The sequence below is a fragment of the Miniopterus schreibersii genome, assembly GCF_964146895.1.
Source record: "Miniopterus schreibersii genome assembly, chromosome: 1".
Classification (NCBI taxonomy): Eukaryota; Metazoa; Chordata; class Mammalia; order Chiroptera; family Miniopteridae; genus Miniopterus; species Miniopterus schreibersii.
In genome coordinates, this window is record NC_138101.1 from 176,922,578 (window position 1) to 176,940,095 (window position 17,518).

At 43.9% G+C, this 17,518-nt stretch overlaps 1 protein-coding gene across 4 annotated transcripts in view; it reads right to left on the reverse strand.

Annotated features, from left to right (window-relative positions):
- Nucleotides 1–17,518, reverse strand: part of ZFYVE26 (zinc finger FYVE-type containing 26) — an 80,619-nt gene that overhangs the window by 31,253 nt on the left and 31,848 nt on the right. For all 4 annotated transcript variants that reach the window (XM_081154550.1, XM_081154548.1, XM_081154551.1 and 1 more), the window contains exons 24-35: nt 16,380–16,502; nt 15,812–15,988; nt 14,168–14,414; nt 13,401–13,499; nt 10,917–11,080; nt 9,738–9,874; nt 7,788–7,816; nt 7,025–7,161; nt 5,434–5,654; nt 2,413–2,560; nt 1,962–2,171; nt 1,248–1,466 (exon numbers count right to left, since the gene is read on the reverse strand). In XM_081154550.1, the coding sequence (XP_081010676.1) occupies nt 1,248–1,466; nt 1,962–2,171; nt 2,413–2,560; nt 5,434–5,654; nt 7,025–7,161; nt 7,788–7,816; nt 9,738–9,874; nt 10,917–11,080; nt 13,401–13,499; nt 14,168–14,414; nt 15,812–15,988; nt 16,380–16,502 (1,911 nt within the window). The remainder of the gene's footprint in view (nt 1–1,247; nt 1,467–1,961; nt 2,172–2,412; nt 2,561–5,433; nt 5,655–7,024; nt 7,162–7,787; nt 7,817–9,737; nt 9,875–10,916; nt 11,081–13,400; nt 13,500–14,167; nt 14,415–15,811; nt 15,989–16,379; nt 16,503–17,518) is intronic.

The window sequence follows — 17,518 nt, forward strand, 5'->3', positions numbered from 1 at the left end:
GCTGTCCCCAATCTGCTTGAGAATTAAGGTAAGATATTTCACTTCCAGGGTCATTGTGATCACAGGAGATAAAGGGAATCTTTTATCCAGCTCTGACAAACATAAAGTAGGGGCAATGCTGTCGTCAGCTTAGACTAACATAAGTAAGTAAGCAGCTTAGCTCTCTGGACTAGTCAGTCATTAGAACAAACAGAACTGGGTGATTTCCATTGTCTTTTTGTGCTTGGGAGAAACATATTTACTTCAAAACTCATTGGAAACTGAGGGAAAGGAAAAGGTTAGCAATTAAACTCTAAATACTATAACTTTCACACTATTCTCAAGACCTGGTTAGTGGCTAAGGCACAGTTGGGAGCTAAGGTAGCAGTGAAAACATTTCCCTTTCACTGTCCTGTGGGGGCATGGTTACCACGAGTCTGTGAACTATTGACTTCTCTTGGAGCAATCCTACAAGAGAGGTCTAATTGCAAACTTTCATGGGCTGCCATTTTGAATTAGAGTGGCAGACTGAAATGAAAGTACACCTTGAGGTCCTTTAATTCTATATGAAATTTGGTATGAATCAGCTAATTCCTCATAAGGTTTTCATGGAACATTAAGATAAAAGAGGGAATACCACAGGATGTGGTGAAACAGAGTCCTGACTTTGCTTCACAATGGCTCCAAAGAAATGATGCACTTCAGTAGTGCCTGTACCTCTGGTGGGGGAAGGGCAGCGATGCCAGAGGGAAAAGGGAACACACTCTCCCTCCATCAGGTATTGGAGCCCAAACATAGGATGTGTGCTATGGGGGATTCCTGGCCCTTGTGGGAACAACTCTGAGTGATGAGCAGCTGGGTCAGCAGTGCGACTTAGCCCCACGGCAGGTGGAGGTGTGTGCAAACAGAGAGGTTAAGCAAAGTGCCCAAGGCCACACCACTTATACCAACCACCTTATTCTAGAGATCATGCTCTCAATTACTGTTTGATTCTGCTGTGTGTTTCTGGAGAGGGGGTGGAATTTTCACTGCCAGTCAGAAGGCAATTTGGGATCCAGGTTAAGACTTGTTGCACACTTACCAAATCATGATCTATCTATACAGAATTTTCCTTTGACCTCACTATGCCAGAGGTGATTTCATAGCTTAGCACTGGGTTTAGTTTAAAGGAGTTATCTCCTCCACCCCCCTTTTAAAGCTGAGTGGCCAACCTAGGAGGGTAAAGCAGGCAGGCACTGCCTGTTGAGAGCCGTGTCTGTGTGTCCCACCTTGTTGAGCAGGTGCAGCAGGGCTTCCCGCAGGCAGCTGTGCCTCATGTAAAAGCTCACGATGGCCAGGTTGGTGCTATAGTTATGCAAGTAGAACAGGCATTCTTGGTAGTAAGTGTTGTTCATGATCTTCCCTTCAGGAATCACCTCGAGAGAGAGGCTCTGGGTCCGAAGGGTAGCTTCCAGTTCTTTCAAGGTGGCCAAGTAATCATCGTCTTGCTGATAGGAAAGGAGACAGTGTGAGGGGTAAATGGAACTCAGGAAGTTCTCAGCATCCCCGGAAATTACTGTTTTCAAAGAATACTTAACAATGTGGGGAAATGCCCACAATACAGTTCTAAGGGTAGAAAAACAGGCAGGATACAAAATTCTATATATTATAATGCTGTGTAACATCGCTTTCATTCAAAAACATAATAGGAAATTCACCAAAATCTAAGCACTACTTAAGTCTGGGTATGAGATTATATGTGATTTTTATCATTTTAAAGTAGTTTTCTGTAATTTGCTTAAAAAAAATTTGACTCCGTATTACTTATCTAACCATATACAGTTACTCATCAAACTATATATAATGGAAAGAACAAAATCCAAGCCTGGCAGCTTTGAGCTAGGACCGCACTGTCAGCTGAGTGGAAGCTGATCTTTTCCCCAGGTCATTACTGTTCCTGGGACTCCCTCCCTGAGAGGACCCTCTCTCTTCTGTGCTCTTACCAAGGATAGGACTGGCCTCACTGTGGACTCCAGGTACTCAACCACATCCTGTACCAGTCTTGAGCCATGACTCAGCTGATTGAGGTCGAGAGGGGGCTTCAGACAGCGACCGAACTTCTCCCGTGCGGCAGTAAGGTTCCCGGCTTTGAGGCAGGCCATTCCCCAAGCATGCCATGCCCCAGTGGTGTCAAGCCCAGTCTTTGTGGAGACCTGGAGGAAAAATTGCTCCTTTAAGTTAGAGGTACCTACATCAAGGCCTGAGAGTTCCTAAGACCTATTCTATCCCCTTGTTGCTAATCATCTCTCCCCACCCCCGATCTGGGTAAACTGGTCACGCCCTAGATACCTACCCATGGCCAAGAACAACTGAGAGACAGCAATACCTGTTTGCAAGGCTAGACAAAGGCAATTCATTATAGTGGGGTCGAAGTAATCTTTGTCTTTGCCTCACCTCAACACCCAGTTGGTAGTACTCAGCTTCCAAAAGCTGGTTCCTTAGCCTGGTTACTGCAGCTGGCTGTAAGATCTGATCCAGAGATGGCACGTGGCAATAGGCAGCAGCAACTAAAATATTCAGTACATCTACCTTGCTGATATAGCTACAGGGAGAAAAAGGACAAGGCAATGAAGCTCCACAGTCTTACTAAGAATAGTTGCTGCTTAAAGGTGTTTCATTTATTTCCAATGGGAAATGTGATCCTGAGAATTGAGAGGTACAGACACTATGAGAGAAGGCTTGGGAGCTGGACTCTCTGAATCTCAACTCCATCATTTAGCAGCTCTATGGTCCTGGGCAAGTTAGTTAACCTTTCTCTGTCTCAATTTATTCATCTGTAAAAGGAATATAAAAAAAGAAATAACCCAAGTGAAAGAGCTTAGGATAGTGTCTGGAACTTCGCAAGCACTTATTAAATGTTAGATATTAGCATGTGGAGTAGGGACACTCAGGTCTTTTATTTGAGGCAAGGCCTTTACACTGAATGTTGGAGGCTCACAAGTTTCCTGTTTGCTTTTTAGCCCTTTTGAACCCTGCTTGCTTGGGGTAGAGCACAGAGACTGTATGGATGGCCTGCATTCCTGGTCAGTACAGAGCTCACATCACTACCACTCCAGGGACACACTGCTGGGCAGGGGCTTCCTGGCCCTTCCCTCATATTCTAGTCTCTTGGACTTGACATCCTGTCCCTGGCCTAAGGGTGGGCTCCCATTACAGCCTACTAGGACCTCCACCTTTGAGGTACTCCTGACACCTGGTGATTGCAAAAACCTTATAATGATAGAAAGCCCAGAGGGCTGGATTACTCTGTCTAGCGCTGCCTCAACTTGAGGTTCTTAAATCTTGTATCATAATTCTAGCAAAAACCCTGTGGATCCTGCCCTGCCCACTGATTTCCCTGAAACGTGATTCAGTGTGTTAATGATTCTCAACCTACTAGGAACAGAGTAGGAAAGTACAGTGTGTGAAAGCAAATTTGGGATCATTAGGTATTGTTCATTTGTATTAGTGGTGTGAGTTTTTTATGAGTTAAAGACAATAGAAAAATATTCTGCAAACTAGGAGTTTTAATACACATGGGAGATATATTCACCGCCCTCAGCAAATGGGCACAAAGACAGCTATTCTCCAGAGTGGGTGAATTTGAATCCAGGATGGGAAGAGAGAATGTGTAATCTGAAACCCCTGCTGAAGCCGAAGGCACCTTGGGGTGGGTGAGAATCCTACTGAAGTAAGGACTCCCTTAACTTCTGCTGCCCTCAGCCTAAAGTGGATATTTCCCCCATCTATATTAGATTTTGAAGGAAGCATAGGAATTGAAGTTAAGTTTGTCTCCCCTCCCAATCTGAGTATATTTTTCTTTTACTAAAACTTTATCTCATTTACATTACTGATATTCAAGAAATACAGGGTGGGGCAAAAGTAGGTTTACAGTTGTTCGTATGGAAAATACAGTAAGTAATAAATAATACAAGAATAAACTCTGTGTTTCACACACTCACAACTATAAACCTACTTTTGTCCCACCGTGTATGTAAATATATTTTTATTTTTGCCTTAAATTTTACCTTTTTTCCCCCTCTTCTCTTCCATTTCTGGTAAATTGGTAGCTATTTGGTTCTTTTCATGGTTCTTCAAAAAACTTTACTTAACATGTTATATCTATTTATTAATTTATCAACTTGAAAAATGATGTAGAATCTAGTACCTCTTGATATGAGTGAAATTAACTCCTTCAAACTTCCTTCCACTTTCTGTCCCACATTCTTTTGTCTTTCTCAACCTTTTGCTTTTTGTTAATAAAAATAAAAAAGCTGCCTGCTCAGCATGGCTCAGCAGTTAGGCATCGACCTATGATCCAGGAGATCATGGTTCGATTCGGATCAGGGCACACATCCGGTTGCGAGCTCAATCTCCAGCGGGGGGCGTGTGGGATGCAGCTGATCAATGACTCTCTCACTGATGTTTCTATCTCTCTCTCCCTCTCTCGGAAATCAATAAAAATATATTTAATAAAATAAAATAAATTAAAAAGCTAACACTTTTGCAGTAGGCTCAGTTCTTACCCTTTACATGGATATTCTCACTTTATCTTCATAACAGCCCTATGAGATAAGTATTATTGTTATCTCTATTTTACAGAGGAGAAAACTGAGGCCCAGAGTGGGTAACAGACTTGCCCACGGTGACAGAGCTTGGAAGTGGGGAAGCTGATATTCACTGCGTCCTCTGCCAGCTGCTGAGTTTGCAGGCAAGTACTCTGAGCAAGTGCCTGAGATACTTACATGTCAGAGAAAATCATGCTCTCTGCTCCCATACCTGGCAAGGATTGAGTGCTGGGAACACACAATGTGAGTCACACATCTGGGTGGATAAGCCAGGAATGGGAATTTTCATTGTCAAGTTAATAAAGGTAGAGCAAGTTGTGCAGGGACCTGAGGTTTAATCATACCCTTTTCAAAGGTATTTCCACTTTATGACTCAGATTCCTACCTGTGACAGGATACACCAGTTCCCAGCATGCTTTATAGATCTGTTACTCAGATCTCCCTGAGGCCACAGTCTGAATTTGGTAAAGGATGGGGTAGAGTTTTGGTCAAGGCTAAGCATTGGACACTCTGGGAGGACACATCTTTAAAAGTCAGAAAGTCCCACAGAGATTAAAGGTGCTCCCCTAAACTGACTTTAATTACAAATCAACCAGAGTCTTTGATTTCTTTCTGATGGGGTATAGAGAATCCTTTGCTTTGAGGATCTATGTGGGACAGAGAAGGAAGGACACAGGCTGCTATGGTAGGATGAGGAAGACCACTTGTGATCTGGTAACAGCATTACATTAACATCAAATTGAGATGCAAATATTTCAGCCTCTCTTATTAGAAAGGATGGTGAGGTGAACACTCATTGTGAGGTCAGGAAGAGAAGCTGGACAGAAATGAGCTCTATGCAAAAGAACAGAGACTTATTCCCACTTACCTGTCACAAAGAGCCAGGTCCTGGCTGCGGCCGGCCTTGACAAACATCACCTTGGCACTGAAGAGCAGCTGCTTCATGATGTCTGTGAGTAGCCCTGCATCCACCTCTGGGTTGGCAAGGCCCTGGGACAGTCTGCAGCAGTGCTCAATCAGCTGGTGGCCACAGGCAACACTGTCCTGGTGCAGATTCAGGATTGCGATGCACAAGGAGGCGCTGGGGGCCTGGCCAGGGTAGAGGAAGAGAGAAACATGCAGTGAATTCAGGGACCAAAGCATTCTTCACATGCAGTTAGGTAGCGGAAATTATTCTTCCTGTTTCACAAAGCCTCGAAAGCACTGAAAAAGGGGCCAACATTCCACAGCAAAGCAGAAATGGAACTAAACAAGTGTCAGATCTTGTAAGTAACACCGCCAAAGCTCTGGCTGCTAGGTTATGTCATCTTACTGGGAAGAAAGCAGCTGTATTCATGTGCTACCTGCTTCTTCGAAATGTTTACAGGTCCCTCCTAACTACAAAGGTCTTTCTTATTACCGGCTAGGACTATGATGGTCACCTTGCTTGTCTGACCATGTGGAGGAGCCTCTGCTTCAAGTCACTGGACATACTGCTAAATTCATATTCCAAAAGCATATTCCAAAACCCTTCATGGTCCCTGATGTCCACAAAGTACATATTCCTTTCTGTAGAATTCAAGTCCCTAAACATAAATAGCCTGTTTCAATCCGGCCTTTTTTTTAATTTAAAATATATCTTTATTGATTTCAGAGAGAGGAAAGGAGAGGGAGAGAGAGATAGAAACATCAATGATGAGAGAGTTATTGATAAGCTGCCTCCCGCACACCCCCAACTGGGGATCTAGCCCACAACCCGGGCATGTGCCCCGACCAGGAATCAAACCCCAATTGCCTGGATCCTGGGTCAACGCTCAACTGCTGAGCCATGCCCGGCCAGGCTCAATCCTACCTTTTACTACCTCTCTACTCTATCCCTCAAAATTAAACCATCTCCAGTTCCCCATCATGACCTGCAATTTCTGACACTGAGCCTTTGCTCAGATGCTTTAGTTTTGCACTCTTTGCCCATCCCCTATTCTCACAACCCCCAAATTTCTGCTTGTCAAACTCCTACTGCTCTTCCAAGGCTCATCTTTTTTTTTTTTAATATATCTTTATTGGTTTCAGAAAGAAGAAGGGAGAGGGAGAGAGATAGAAACCTCGATGATGAGTCATCATTGATCGGCTGCCTCCTGCACACCCCTGACTGGGGATCGAGCCCGAAACCTGGGCATGTGCAGGAACTGAAACATGACCTGGATCCTAGGTCGATGCTCAAATGCTGATCCACGCCTGGCTGGGCTCTAGGCTCATCTTAAATGCTACCTCTTCCACGAAGCCTTTCTTGATCTCTTCTTGTGCATTTCCCAGGATGCTCCTCATTTTCTGCCTTAACTGGTTTACTTGTCTTAGCTCCCATATTATTACACTTGTTTGGAGACCTCCTTAAGGTACCTCAAATTTTCTCTGCATTTCCTGCACATACTACTACACATCATAAAGAAACTCAAATAGTCATTGAATTTTATTGCTATTACCTGCTCATAGTAAAATTCACTCCGCACCAGCTCATTTTCCTCCTCATTCAGGTCCAAAATCCATTCTACCTCAGGTGCTTTGGGGACTCTGACCACAGCTGAGTACGGAAGGCTTTCGCTTTTGGCACTGTCCGGTGCTGAGAAGAGAAATGCCATCCATGTGTCAGCCACTGGCCAGCAGGCCAGTCTAACCCAGCCCAGTAAGCTGGCGTGAGTTGCAGCAGATCCTTGCCTGCTATCTGAGTGCCCTTTCTCTTTCCTTGGTCCTTTATTTCCTCTAGGAGACCTCCTAAGGCACCTCAAACTTTCTTTCCCAGGGGAGACCTGGGATGTGTTACAGTGTTTGCCATACAACCCTGCAAGGTACAAGCTTCTCAAGTGGAGGGCTGAGCCCCTGGCTACGCAAAAACTAACCTGTGATGGAAGGATTTAGGCCAAACAAATAATAGTGATTAACTAGGGGGAAGGAGGGAGTCTTGGGAGGAAGGATGATGGTGAAGGGGAACCTAAGGGTTAAAAAAAATAATAACCTACTAGAAGTTAAGGACCAAATTCTTTGGTTGCTGGACTCTCAATGCCGGAAGCTAATGGGCCAGAATACTAGGTTAATATGATAGGAAACAGCTTGACTGAAATGCTAAGAATTTTCTTTGGCCAGCCAGTTTGACTGAGTTGCTGTTAAGGGAATCAGCTGCAGATGACATGAAGGAGAAGCCAATCTAAGCGGATAAACAGAGTCCCAGGGAATGTGGTTCAGCCTTACCTTCTGGTTGTCCTGGCTTCTCCGGTCCACTGGAAACAGAGAAAGAGAAAGTGAAATGCCTGAATCTCCCCTCCTCCTTTTTGATTTGAACTTGGTGTATAGCCCTGACATTTACTCTATTACCTGAGTGAGATAGGGCATTATCCAAAACTCTTTCCTCTTCCTCGCTTGCCACAGCCACTCACTCACCATTTCCTGTCCATTCCATCTCCTAAATACCCCTTTAAATGTCCCCATCTGCTCTTCATCCTTGCCTCAGAGGGGGTCCTCATTATTTATTGGTAGAGCCTTTTCAATAACTTCCCAAATGGTCTCTTAGATTCTGTGAACCCATTCTGTTCTCTGCAGCTACAGCAAGCTTTCAAAAATGCAAATCTGGCCAAATTACGCTTCTGCTTAAAATTCTTCAGTAGCTCCTCAGGGTAAAACTATTCCACATTTGCAGTTCAGCAGACAAACCCCCCTTGTGACCTGATCTGGTTACTTCTTGAGACCATCTCCTGCCACCCATGACCTGTGCTCAACCCATAAAAGTCCTCCCCACTCTGTCACTGACTGGTCAACTTCAGGTGGCACCACCAAGCACTAAGTCCCGATGCCACACACCAGAGCCCAAGTCGAGTCATAAATCATGACCTGCATGAGAAGCCTGCTGGTTAACCCCAACCCATGCTGCCAAAGGGCAAGCTCCCAGCCTTGTGGAATTGCCTAGGTCCTCCTGGCTCAGCTGCCAGCCTCTAAGTTCAAGGTACACTGGCCAGAACCTTAGCCCATCACCTACCTATTTACACTTCCTCAACGACCCATACTTTCCCCTACCCTTACCCTTACCTTTGCAGTTGTTCCTCCCATTTCTGGACATGCTCTGTTTTGGCTTCTTTTCCTACTATCTTCTCACCCTCTAAGGCTCAGGCTAGGTGCCACACCTTAGAAACCCTCCTGACCACTGTCCTTATTCAATGACTTTGTGGTCTGTTTGTTGGCTGCCTCCCCACTAAATGGGGGCGCCTTGAGAGCAAAGTGACTATTGCTGAGTGATTACTGAGTGAAAGAATGCCCATCAACACTAACTGCTCATTTCAAATCTCAGCAGTATGGTAGATAGATAATTTCCCCATCCCCACCCTGAGGGAGGCAGTGGTATGCCAGGGTCACAGAATCTGCAGTATAAGCATGGTACGTCTTCCTTCCTATAAGATCAGCAATGATCATGGTAAATAATGACAAAAAATGCTACACTACTGAACAAAACATAAAATCTATTTAAGTCTGTCAGTAAAACACGAAGAATTCACAGTGATTTTGCTTTTGGATAGTTGCTTTGGCTCATATGTTCTAGGAGTCTTAGCTTCAGCATTCTTTGCTGCTAGAAGTAGTGGAAAGTACTGAGCAACACTGATCGAGCTAACCCAGACCTGATCTGTCTTGCCAGAGGGACGAGCAGTTTCTGAAATCTCTCACCAAGTCAACTATGGGTAGGAACATGATTCAGGATTACTGAAAAGGCTCTTCTAATTATGATAACGAGCCAGGATGACTAGACCAGATAGATGAGAGCTGATGAAAGTGATGCCCAAACATTCAGCAGGTACGAATGTGTCCCTCTGAGTCCAGCTAAGACCAACTGGAGCAGGAGTGGCTCTGAAACAGGTGAGGAGGTTGGTGAGATAAGATCAATGACCCGAGTTGCCCTGATACAGAAAGAACATCTTGTAAGAGCCTGAAACTTGGCTTCCTCTCACCCCTATTTCTTTCTTAGAGGTTTCTCTGACCAAGGGCAAATCTTTCACTGTAGAGTTCATGGCATTTCAATGTGAATGTTAAGTTAAAACTTTTTTGTAATTGTTCCAGATTTGAGATGCTCTCCATAGTGAGCCTCCTGGGAGTGTAAGGACTTTGGGAAGGGTGCAGGGCTCAGTAACAGTAGTAGCCCTGCTGCAGAACACTCACTCTTTGTTGTAGTAACTATAGCACTGGTCACACACGCGAGTAGGGTTCTCTCTGCAGCCTTCCACAACCATTTTCTTAGTGGAGCAGGAACTGCACACTAGCCGGCCACAGCGGCGACAGTGATGACGTCTGTTAAACTGAGGAGTGTCAGAGGAAAGAGAAGGAAGGGGGAGGAAGAGAAGGTGAGATGGCAGGAACTGTGAGTATACTTATTAATCCATTTATCCTTGGTGTCAGCCCCTGTGCCTTACTAAGAACACCAGGTGTGTGGGCCTCTGTTGAGAAAGAACACACTAGTGCTTGCCTTTGAGAAGCTGAGATGTAAAGTTATCTCTCGGCCCAAGTCATGGACAATTTTACAATAGCTCCTGGTAAGATCTACTTGTCTGTGGAGGCAACCTGTAAAGATACAGCAAAAAACAGTGGGGAAGGAAATGATTTTCTCAGCCAATTTCTCAGATACAATTTCTACATGGTATTCATGATGGTAAAAAAAGTGTTCTTTTTTCAAAATATCTCACAAGTATTACCTCATTTCATTATAAGAGGTTAGTAAACATATTACACCTCTTTTATAAATGAGGAGGCAACAGACACAAAGAAATTACATCATCCTTGCTTTCATCGGCACTGAGTAATATACCAGTCAGGCGCTGTGTTAAGTGTGGTAATATTTATCATAATTAGTCCTTACAGTGACACGACAAATAACATATCATCCAGAGTTTACAAGTGAGCATCTGAGACTGAAAAAGTTAATAGTTACATTGCTAATAAGAGGCAGAGCTGGGATTAGAACCCAGGTCTTCTGTCTCCAGAGGCAGCAAATGTAACCACTACCAGGTCATATGTTTCATTGTGAAAGACAGGGGAGCTAGGAACAAGATCTTCTGATGTTTGGTGACTCCTCCTGCTAAACCAGACTGCCTCTTTTTTGTTTTTTTTATGAGAATGGCAAAGATTTTAGAATTTAACGCTATTTCAGGGCATCTACCACCTGTCTGAATCCAGAAAATACACTCTAGTCAGGTTAAAGATACATCCAAAGTTCTAGATTTGGTAGTTCTGAAAATATCAGTATCTTCTTGGGGACATGAGGTGATTATAAACTCAGGCTTATGAACTTGAGTTTTGCTTTAATTTCTTCTTTGGATAAAGTGGGAAATGGATGCTGCTCACCATGGTGAAGTGCTCCCTGCAGCAGACCATGCAGAGGCTCTCACTCTCATCTGGTACCCACTGGTGCTTGGCTGGGGGTGTTGCTGGGGGCACAAACTCCAGCAGGGGTTGACTCTGTGGGACACTCCTCTCCCTTGGACTGGGGGAATGTACAATGGAGACACCTGGGAGTCAGAGCCAGAAGTCAGAGAATTAGAATTTTGCCACTTTACAAATCCCTACTGAAATAACTGAGTCAGTTAATGATCATTAATGGCTGACTGCATCACAAGAAGAGAGACAACTGGACACTGTGTATCTTCTGATGGGAAAGACACAACCACCCATCAAATATACGTACCCAAAAGTATTAGGCCTGAATCAAATCAAGTTTCTAGATATCGCTACTGTATACTAGAAATATAGAGAATAAAGACCCAGGTTGCCACAGGGCAGAAACCAGCAAAATGCAGCATGTGGGATGCTCTTTAGGACAAATGACCTAGTTTCCTCCACAAATAAAAAAGAGGTAGGGGGAAAAAAGATGTAGGGGACCTACTGATTAAAGGAGATTTAAGAGATATTTTAGCCAAATGCCATGTACGAACATTATTTAGATCTTGATTCTAGAAAAACCAATTCTAAAAACATCTTTATGAGACAACTGGGAAAATTTGAATACTGACTGGATAGTTGCTAATAATAAGGAATCATTAATTTGTTTTTAGGTATGATAACAATGTTATGGTTTTGTTTTATAAATGTCCTTACTTTTAGAGACATATACTGATATATTTATAAATAAAATTATATCTAGGATTTGTTTCAAAATAATCCAGTAGAAGGACAGGGATATAGATGAATCAAGAATGGTCATCATGAGCTGGGTAATGGGTATGTGAGACTTCACTGCACTATTCTTTCTACTTTTGTGTTTTGGAAATTTTCCACAATAAAAAGCTAAAAAAGACCAAACCCAAAACATAAACCAAAGCTGCTCAGGCTGCCTTGCCCGGATGCATGAAGCTGCCCATATGCCTATAAGTCTGAGCCCTCCCCTCAGGTCTGATGGTTACCATGAAGAATGACTAATTCTCAAAGAATGGCCATGAAATGCCAGTCTTTGCTTTATGGTATCTAAGGAGATTTCTTGTCACCTTGCAGAGCAATTTTGGCAGGTCACAGAAAAAGAAAACTGAAAAACATAGTGACTCTCAGCAGTACCCAAAGATGAGAGGCTACAGATCTCTTCCCAGAATCTTGCTCCAACCGCTGGCAAAACAAACACTTGCTGAGCTTCTTTTGAGTGTAGGCCATTGTGCAAAGGGCCAGAGACTTTGGGAGAGGAGGGATGGAAAAAAGGGGCGACCGCCCTGACCGGTTTGGCTCAGTGGCTAGAGCATTGGCCTGCGGACTAAAGGGTCCCGGGTTTGATTCCCGCCAAGGGCACATACCTCAGCTGCAGGCTTGATCCCGGCCCTGGTCAGGACTCGTGTGGGAGGCAACCAGTCGATGTCTCTCTCTCATATTGATGTTTCTCTCTCTCTCTCTCTCTCTCTCTCTCTCCCCCTTCCACTCTCTCTGAAAAAGCAACGGGAAAAATATCCTCGGTAAGGATTAAAAAAAGAAAAAAGGGGCAACCAATACACGGCTGAGGCTTTCAAGGAGCTTACACCCTGTGTGGGTGACAGATGTCAGTACTTAGATGCAGCACAGGAGTAGAATAAACATGAAGATGAAATACAGTCGGTCCTCCTTATTAACAGATTCCATATTTGTGAATCTGTCCACTCGCTAGCATTTATTTGTAACCTCAAAATCAATATTTACAGTGCTTTCACGGACATGCAGGGTGGCGAATGCTTTAAGTCTCTTGACAGCAGGCTCTCAGCTGAGGCTGGAAAAGGTGTTCTCCCTCCTGTTCTCCCTCCTGTTTTAGCTCTCCCACAGAGCGCACCAGAGGGCAGGGATGGAAGAGGGCAGTGCGGTGCGCGGAGCTCCGGGCCTGCGCTTAGTAGGACAGGGAATGATACCCAACTCTGGCACCAATAGTGGGTGGCCTCAGGCATGTCACTTAACACTGATGAACCTTTTTTTCTTTTGTAAAATAACTAAAATAGAATTCATTGCTACGAACTGTTTTGAATTCAAGGTTATAATCTGTGATATATATATCTAATCTGTATACATGATACATATAAATCACATATAAATATATGTAAGATATATATGTGTATATAGCTATATACACATGTGTACATAGCTGCTCTAGCAGCAATGGTCCAGTATTCACTAAGTCAGTGTTTGTAGAAACTAAAGATATACCAATGCAAATATTGAGAATCAACTGTATGCTGAATTTTCTGGGGTACACGAAGTTGAACAAACCAAGAAAACAGTAAGGACGTTGTAACTGGAAATTTTAAAAAAGGGGCAAAAGAGTCAGAAAGTGAGAATAGGGCAAGATTGAACTAAAAGTTGGGTAACTCTCAGAGCTGTTCTCACCAGGAGCGGCAGCAGAAGAGAACTCGGCTGATGGTGATCTGGTCAAGGTCTCGAGGTCTGAAGCCTGACTGACAACTTCCTGGAGGTGAATCTCAGAATCTGCAGAGAGGGAAATGCTGTCAGAATATTGTTCTACCGTAAGCATCTCTATTCACTGTGCTAGGCAGCTAGTTCAAAGCCCTGTTGGTTTCACTGGTTGTCATTCCATGACACTACCAGGTATAAAAGGAATGGTAGAAGGACTTCTAAGCCTGCTTCTTAAAGTCCTCAACAAAGTATGTTTATAAAGGCACATAAGAAATTAGATTCCAGGATTGTACAAAATACATCAAAAAATATCCAGAGGAAAGTGGAAGATGATGCCCCTAGGGGGTAGGGAGTAAGAAAAAAGAGCTGGCTGGAGACATCAGCCCATATTTACTTAATTTTCTTCATTCTTGAAGAGGCTGAGTCAGCTCAGACACCAGTGGTAGCCGATGAGACCCTGGTATGTACTCTCTATACAAAACGATGGCACTTGAGAACCCACTGCATGAAGGCCACAGAGAGACTACTTCCAGTACATTCGTTCCCCAAACATCAAGCACACGGTGGTTATCTACCATTTAAAAATTCTGATTAGCTTGCTACTTCCTCCAAGACCAAGATCTCTCCTACTCTCAATCTCTATCATTTCAAAATAATAAAAGAGGAGAAATTAAAACTAATGGTGTAGAATAGTAATTCCTCCTCCATGCAGAAGGCCCATCTAGGGTGTTGGCAGTCACCTGATCGTTTCTCCCTCAGAGTGTACGGGAAGTCCAGGGCTTTCCCCGCATATCTGGAAAGCAGTGAGTCAACCTGGTCCATGGTGAAGCCGATCTCCTGCCCGGCCAGCAGCTGGTGCAGTGTCTGCACAGCCACAGAGGCCCAGTCCACTTTCATGTTCATGAGCAGTTGCTCCAGCATGAGCAGGGGTTTAGAGGACAAGTGGGAGTAGCTGGCCCGGTGCTGCTCAGGCAGGGTCAGCAAAACCTGTTTGTGGGGAACATCCACAGAATAAAGAAAATAGTACACAAACCTCAGAAGAAAGCCGAGATTCTTACTAGGAAGGGGAAGGTGCTAGGGACCAAGGGTACATGGCTAACTACTGAAACAGGTTAGTAGTCTTTTAGGAAGCAAGGCTGGACTCCTATCTAAATCCCCCAGGCAGCAATCAAGAAGAAAGCTCCAAGCACCTTCACTTAGAGGAGGGGTCAGCAATCTTTTACTGTAAAGGGTCAGATAATAAAAACTTCAGGCTCTATGGGCCACCAAGTCTCTGTTGCAGCTACTCAACTATGCCAGTGTAGTGGGAAAACAGCCATAGGCAATATATAAGTGAACGCATGTACTTGTTCCAATAAACCTTGATATCAAAGTAGGCTCAGGAGTGGATTTGGCCCACAGGTGGTAGGCGGTTTACCTCTGGCCTCAATCCTCCAGGCATGGTTGAGCTTTGCCTGAACTTAAAGCCACCATTCAGTCCATTTGAGGCTTTATTAGGATGAACAATATAAGGTGATTTCAGTGGACTGCCTAACCTGGCACCTCCAGTGTCCTACAGGTAAATGTTTACTCTAAACTTCTTCTAGAGGTTGTTATCACTAGGCTTAAAATATGTCCATTGGCTCTGCTCATTGCCAGTTTTAAAGGAGTCCTCCATTTAGGTAGAGTGCATCAAAAAGAAAAAAAAAGTATCTTCTTTAGGAACATTTTATGTAGTGGAACTCTTAGCAAGTGGGCCAGTGGTCATATTCCTGGCTCAGCCAGCCCTCATTCTATTTGTGGGCAGTATATCTGACTGCGCATCAGAATTGTTAGAAGAGTGCCAGAGGGCCCCATTTCTCCCCAAACACTGCTTCTCCTGATTACTTTTTCTAGTTTATAACTTTTTTCTATTAGTGTCTCCAAGGTTATGTATCAAAGGTAAGGGCCTATTACCTCATCTTATTACCTAGACAGTTAACCCTTTATCAAGCACTAGTTTTAAATCCTTACATCAGAATCCCTTTGGAAGATAGCCAGGCCCTGTTGCAAGAGATTCAGTGTTAATTGATCTGGGGGTAGAAGTCAACTACTGGTATTTTTAAAAAGCCCAGGAGATGCTAATACATGGTCAGAATTGATACAGCAGATGCCAGGGATAGCATAAAGAGAACCTAAGAGGCCCAGGTAAAATTCACTTTGGATATGGGGCAGTAAAAGAATGACAAGTTCTAAGGGACTCAGCTAGGATATGGTGGGCTGCTAGGGTAAAGATTTTACACAGCACAGGCCAAAGATGGCAGGTGCCTGGAAGAAGAGCCATTGACAGGGCAAATTCTGAAGTGGGAGTTGGCCAGCAGTCTCTCCCTCAGGCACGCTTTCCAATACCTGCTTTTCCTCCTTACCTTGGATCCCATGTATAGTGCCTGGATTTCACGGTGTCGAATAGCAGTCAGTTTTCCATAGAAGTGGGTGGTGAGGTAGTTGGCCAAGAAGTGAGAAGTGGCCAAGCTAGGGTGCTGGTCGAGGGACTGCTCTGTGACCTCAAGGCACATGGAGGGGTCGGGAATTCTTCGCAAAAGCTGTTGGAGGAGAAGGGCAGAGGAGAAAGGTGAAGCCTGTAGAAGAACACTTAGTCCAGCCTGTTTTGTTTGAAAATGGAACATTTATTCATTTTGGACTAATCTCTTCTCTGTACTCATTTTTTTCACCACTCCCATAGCTTCACAAATGATGGCTTTGACAGGACCAGAGTTCAGCAGAATCCTGACCCAGCTGCCCCTCTGGTACCTAATGGAGGGCTAGGCACCTTCTGCTCAAGATTCAGACTATAACCAGCTCCTGAAGGACCAGAAGGGGCAGATCTGAGACTGCGAATATTTGCATAGAATTAAGCAGGAACGAAGCCATCTGATTTGACTACTCTTCTCGTACCCTCCCCCCCCACCAGAATGGGAAAAGTTGGAGGCTTACTTGCAAAGCCTTTTCATGATCTCCTCTTTCTAGAAGGTAAAGAAGATGCTTTTGATGTAGGCTGATTAAATGTTCTCTTGGAATGGGGTATAGGCAGCCCCACTCCTCACACAGCCCATACTCCTGGAAGGAAACACACACACATGCTTTCAATCCCTTTAAATGAATGGCCTGGACACTCATCTGGCTTTTGCCTGATTTTTCTTAGCAATCTTCAGTCGGTCTGCTAAAGCCCTAGAAAGTTTGGTAAGTACTGGTAGGAACTTCACTACAGGATTAAAGTGGGATCATAAACTCAAAGGACTAGAATGGCTGGGTAAGAAATGAAAATGAACAAAGCAGGTTGTTAATTATGTGATTTTCATCTCAGCAGTATTATAAAAAAGAAAAGCAGGTGAAATAAATGACTGACACTTGGTATCAGCCCTGAGAGATACAATGGAAGTGGGGAAGATTGAGAAGGCTGTTCAAAGGAGACAATGCCTACTCAGCTTTGACTGTGGCCACATGAAAGTGCAGGTCCAGAGTTACTAGGCTTTAAAAACTTTTTAAATTAAAGAAGTCCCTATTTTAAAATGTTGACAATGAAATCAATTATAAAAAATAAAAATTCGGCAGACCAATACTGCATGGGCCAAACAAACATGTTTGGGGTTGGATTCCACACCCCAACACCCCCAATTTGTGAGCTCTGGATTAAAATTTCAGAGAACAGAATTTTCAGGGCTTTGTCCAAGTATTCTAATAAGGCGGATCTGGAATGCCCTCCCCACCACTCTGCCTGATGTTGTCTTCTTGAGGATGCTTCCTTGTTTCTCAGGTTATGATAGGTGCCCTGCTGGTGCTCCTACCACAATCTGGGCTTACTTCTGTCACTTGGAATATAATAATTACATAGGAATACGTCTCTTATCGCCCCTGTTCCCAAAATGTGAGCTGCTTAAGGGCAAGGACTAAACTTTATCATCTTTGTTTCACCACCATCTAGCATAGTATCTAACAAATAACAGGTATTCGATAAATGTTTCCTGGATGGCTGAACATCTGAATGAGCATATCTACATTTTGAACTATGGTATATCAGCTCCTTAAAAGGTCAATAAATTCTATATAGCACTCAAATGTCCAAGGAACACATG